The sequence below is a fragment of the Microtus ochrogaster genome, chromosome X, assembly GCF_000317375.1.
Source record: "Microtus ochrogaster isolate Prairie Vole_2 chromosome X, MicOch1.0, whole genome shotgun sequence".
Lineage (NCBI taxonomy): Eukaryota > Metazoa > Chordata > Mammalia > Rodentia > Cricetidae > Microtus > Microtus ochrogaster.
This window is the reverse complement of record NC_022026.1, coordinates 22,063,096-22,068,666: the sequence shown is the minus strand read 5'-3', so window position 1 is coordinate 22,068,666 and position 5,571 is coordinate 22,063,096. Positions and strand designations below refer to the sequence as shown.

The 5,571-nt window shown below is 44.0% G+C and overlaps 1 protein-coding gene across 1 annotated transcript in view; it reads right to left on the bottom strand.

The window, feature by feature from the left end:
* Positions 1-3,458: 3,458 nt before the first annotated feature.
* Positions 3,459-5,571, bottom strand: part of LOC102001841 (uncharacterized protein CXorf49 homolog) — an 8,808-nt gene continuing 6,695 nt past the window's right edge. The window contains exons 4-5 of the mRNA XM_005358639.2: positions 5,073-5,287; positions 3,459-3,573 (exon numbers count right to left, since the gene is read on the bottom strand). Of these exons, the coding sequence (XP_005358696.2) occupies positions 3,459-3,573; positions 5,073-5,287 (330 nt within the window). The remainder of the gene's footprint in view (positions 3,574-5,072; positions 5,288-5,571) is intronic.

The window sequence follows — 5,571 nt, the reverse complement described above, 5'->3', positions numbered from 1 at the left end:
ACACACACACACACACACACACACACACACACACTTTTTTTGAGACAGGATTTCCCTTTTTAGAATCTGGCTGTCTTCTAACTTGCTTTGTAGATCAGGCTGGCCTTCAACTGCCTGTAAAGACTCCCAGAATTCTATTACTTCCCATATAGGCCCTCCCCCATAAGTACATGTCCTATCTGTACTAGACTATTTTTCAGATGGAGCCGACAGATGAGGCAAAGGGGCTGTGCTGCTGCTGGAACACGGCACTCTTTACCCCTGTAGCAACCGCTGGAACACGGCACTCTTTACCCCTGCAGCAACCACTACGCACAAGGTAAAACTTCTGGCTGTCCTTTCTGCCAGAAGCGACCCTTCAGTTTACTACCTCGTTCACACTACGTGATTCAAGCCATCCTACTATTGTCTCAAGCCACCCTGGCTCAGGCCTCAGACCCCTTCATGGTATCAGTATTTACCTTCACTCAAAGCATGTCTTTATCCAACACACTGAGTCCAGACAGAATTACCTGCCTCCCCTGAAAGAAATCGTCATACTGACTGTCTTGTCATGTCCTTTTTTAAACAGGCTGCTGCTTCTTATTTTTTCTTTCTTCAAAGAGCTAAACCTTTACAAAAACAATCACACTAAGTAAGCATGAGCTCAACAAATTACCCAATCCTGTACCAACTGCCAGTCGCTGGGTCCTACCATACGGTCCAAGAGAAGTCAACCCTCAAGGTCTTTATCCTAATGATCTTTGACAAATGGATGTGACGCACATAAATGCCTTTGGTAATTTTAAATTTACTCATGTTTGTGTTGATTCCCTTTCAGGCTTTATCTATACTACCACTCAAACACATGAGTCGAGTCTGCTTGAGCTGTTTGCAGACACATACTGATTGCTTTCTCTGTAATGGGAGTCCCGGAATAGATGAAAACAGACAGTCATCCTGATTACATAGCTAAAACATTTATCTCTTTTTGTCAGTGTTGGGAAATTCACATCACTTGTGAAGTTCTCTATAAACCCCAAGTACAAGTCTTAATTGAACAAACTCATTACTCAAGAATCAAACACAAAAATAAAAAAAGGCAGAAAAAGGGATTAAGTGCTCAGGAACAACTTTTCCAAAACAATTTATGCTTCAAAGTTTTGAAACTGTTCTTCTATATTCTACCTCACCCCACTCCCAACACCTGAAGGAAAACGCCACAAGAAGCAAGAAGTTTAACCCCAACCTGTGGCTTTACATCAACTTCCTCAAGCGCCAATGGCTGGGTCCCAGTCCCTCATTATTGGGGCCAAGGGTCCAGTTCTGTGCTTTCTTCTACTGACTTCTCTGGATCCCAGTGTTACTCATAAAGCTATACCATGAGCTGGCCCCAGAAGGCACAACTGAGCAACAGCAGAGGGACCCAGACCCTCTCCCGAACCTCAATCACACGTTGAAAACTCCATTGCCTGGGATGTGCTTATGCAAGAGATGGGAATATTCCCAATAATTTCAATCTCCAACCCACCATCTGGTATGGAGAGGCATTACAAAGCTGATCAGCGCAGCTGAATGTGTCCTTGAGAACAGTGCATCTGAAAACCCCCGAAACACTCTTCTTGCTATGATTGCTACAATCTCTCAATTCCACAATACTCTCATCACTTCCTGTTTATTCCTGCTTTAGCTCCACATATATACTGGGCCCTGTTGTTAAAATCCCTTCCCAGTGGGAGATACAAATAAAGTCTACTCCTTCCAAAGTCCCAACAACAAACTAAGGCTCGAGTCAATCAAATTTCACTCTGGGGAGCTGCGGTGGTTTGAATGGGAAGGGCTCATATATTTGAATCCTTGGTCCTCAGTCAGTGAAACTGTTTGGGAAAGATTAGGAGGTGTGGCCTTGTTAGAGGAAGTGTGTCCCTGGGGTGCAGACTTCGAGGTTTTAAAAGATTCAGGCTATTTTCACTGGGCCACTTTCTCTCTCTGCCTCCTATCTGTGCATCAAGATGTAAGCTCTCAGCTGCTCCAGGCATCATGCCTTTGCTCCTCTATCATGGACTGCAACCCTCTGAAGTAGTGTGCCCCAGACAGACTCTTTTTTACTATCAGTTGACTTGGTCTTAGTGTATTCTGTAAATGAAAAGCCTTACCCAGCAGGGATAAGGGCTTTCTCATAGCCACAAAGATAAATCCTTGGCCTCTGTATTCTCTATCCCCTCCCCCAGGTCATGTGCTGAGTTGCCAGTTGGTAGGGAACAGTTGGATATGGGGGAGGGTAAACTGTCAAAAAGCCAAGCTTGGATGATCTTTTGCAAGGGGACACAGCTCAGTGTCTCCAAATGACAGTTGCTCAGCTCAGAAGACAGTTACATGTGACAGGCCTATATACTTCAACCCTCTCAACTTAGACCACATTGTGGTCTGAACCTGAAACTCCACTAAGCACCAATGGTTACCCAGTGGCCACTTGAGATATTTTCTTCACATGGGCTCCTTATCCACTTACAAGATTACACATAATTCTCTAAACAAATTCCATGGATCCCCTTGGAAAATACATGGAATCTTTCCTCTACAGATGTCCCTACGTACCATATCAAGTCCATTTTGTGCTTATGTGCAACCATGATGGTATATGAATATCCTATATCAAAATGACTCCCAAGACCAGAGGACAGATATATTCCACTATTTAGTCAAGCAATTAGGTTCCTTGACTACACAAACCCTGTAAAAAAAAAACCAGGCCACCTTTCCCTATATGCCTTTACCCAATTCTAGAAGGGCATTCCTACCCTAGTCTTAATTTGGATGTCTGTATTCACCTAACTATGACGAAGAAATATTATCTAGTAAAGAAGTGTTAGGGTCAGACAGTGGTGATGCAAACCTTTAATCCCAGCACTTGGGTGGCAAAAGCTGGTGGATCTCTGTGAGTTCAAGGCCAGCCTGGTCTACAGAGTGAGTTCCAGGACAGTCAGAGAAAATATTAAATGATCTTTCAAAAATTAGGTGCCCTTGAAACTGATCTCTTGCAGCTTAGAGAACATCAAGTAGTCCTTTGGCTCCTTCAGCAATTTCAATGTGACACAGGTTTTCACTGTATGTGTGCCACTCCCTTCCTTCCCTATTAACTATATTCATAGATTGAATAACATCTAACAGCTTAAATGGAGTCTTAGTTAGGGTTTTATTGCTGTGAAGAGACACAGTGACCACAGCAATTCTTAGAAAGGAAAACATTTTATTGGGGCTGGCTTACAGTTTCAGAGCTTTAGTCCATTATCATCATTGCAGAAAGCATAGCAGCATGCAGGCAGACATGGTGTTGAAAAAGGACCTGAGAGTTCTACATTTTGAACCACAGGCAGCAGAAGGAGACTGTGTACCATATGAGACCTCAAAGCCCACTCACACAGTGACACACTTCCTTCAACAAGGCCACACCTTCTAATAGTGCCATTCTCTATAGGTCAAGCATTCAAGCGCATGAGTCTATGGGGACCATTCTTATTCAAACCACCATAAATGGTGTTTAGTTCTCCTTTAGAACAAGACATTTCCACCTTAAACACCTTTCCTTCTAAACTAAAAAACAAGCGCAATTGCAAAATGTGTCTTTATCCAGAAACAGCTAACTGGCTCGTCCCTTCTAATTGGTTTGCATGATTAAATGTTAAGATTGTTCTTTTAGCCTGGTGTGGTGGTGCATGCCAATGAAGATGGTCACTGATGAAGAGTTGGACAAGCCATAGTGTACTGTAGGGCAGCATTACTTCATTCTAGGTGATCATTCTGAAAAATTGAACAAGGCATGACAGAGCATTGAGGAGTGGAGGCAGGCCTGGCATATGAAACCTCAAAGCCTACTTCCAGTGACACACCTCCTTCAACAAGGCCACACTTCCTAACACTACCTAACAGTCCACCAACTTGGGACCAAGCATTCAAATGTACGAAGCTATGGGGACCATTCTCTTTCAGTCCATTGCACACATACAAAGAAACCTTTAAATAAAGCCTTCAGTATTATAGTGACTTCGAAAAGAAGAAAGGAGTGGTAGGTATATAGCTTGGAGGGGAAAGTTGGGATAATGTTATGGCCAACCAATTTTGGAGATTTTTTAAAGCTACGGGAGGTTATAATTAAGAAGTAAAATGAGGAGGAGCTAAAGACGAGAGAAAGAAAAGCTGGAAGAGTAAGAGGGGACCTAAATAGGGTGCAGTTGAAGAGTATAGCCAAGAATGCCTTAGTGGGTGGAGAAATAAATCATGGTTCTAAAACCTAACTGAGCAACATGCAAACAGAAGGAAAACCATCCCGAGACATATGCACAAGAGTAGAAAATAAATAATAGAAAGTAAACAATAATGTCGGGTTCCAGCACTTAGGAGGCAGAAGCAGGTGGATCTCTGAGTTCAAGGCCAGCCTGATCTATAAAGTGAGTTCCAGGAGAGCCAAAGCTACACAAAGCAATGCTGTCTCAAAAAAAAACCCCAAAATGTAAGCAATAAAAAAATACTTCTTAATGAATCGTAATACACTTGTGATGAGTTGAAAGGACACCTGATGGTCTAATAGAAGGCTGAACGGCCAATAGCGAGGCAGGAACAAGGACAGGCGGAGTTGGCAGCAGAGAGAGTAAATAGAAAGGGAAATCTGGGGGGAGAGAGAAAGAGGAGCAGGAAAACAATGAGAGGAGGACATCAGGGAGCAGCCACACAGCTGTGCAGCAAGTCATGGAGAAAGAAGCAAGGAAAGGTATATAGAAATAAAGATAACAGCCCAGAGGCAAAAAGTAGTCAGGATAATTTAAGATAAGAAAAGCTGTAAAGAAACAAGTTAGCTAAGTAATAATAAGTCTCTATGTGATCTATTTGGGAGCTGGTGGTGGGCCCCTTAAAAAGTCAAGAGTAAAATGTCACACAATACAGAGTCACTGCACCTGTGACATAATCCCCCAGTTTGATTACTCACTGTAAGCACACCTGATGAATCATAGGCTCAGGTTTCCTGCATGTGTAGATGGCATGTTCAACGTGGCCTGCTTTAACTTTCCTAGTGCAGTAAGGACCACCCTTCACACCAAGCATTCATCTGCAAGTGGAAGACAGTGATTCTCTGGAAAGTCAGAGGAGCTTTCAAAGTCAGATGACCCCAGGAAAGCCAGGGAGCAGGGGACGGCTGGGGACAGTGGCAAACAGGGGTTCCAAGGCTGCCATTGTTGTGCTGCTTGCTCTGACTGATGGCCACAGGGACACCATCATGCCCAGACAGGAGACTGCCCTTCTTGCTGTCCTCCTGAAACCAGTGTGACAGGAACACGACAGGTATAAGTTGCACGGTCACATGGTGGTCACAACATCCAAGGGCACAGAAACACAGGTGGTGACAACATCCAAGGGCACAGGGACACAGGTGGTCACAACATCCAAGGGCACAGGGACACAGGTGGTCACAACATCCAAGGGCACAGGGACACAGGTGGTCACAACATCCAAGGGCACATGGACACAGGAGGTCACAACATCCAAGGGCACATGGACAAGGTGGTCACAACATCCAAGGGTACAGGGATACAGGTG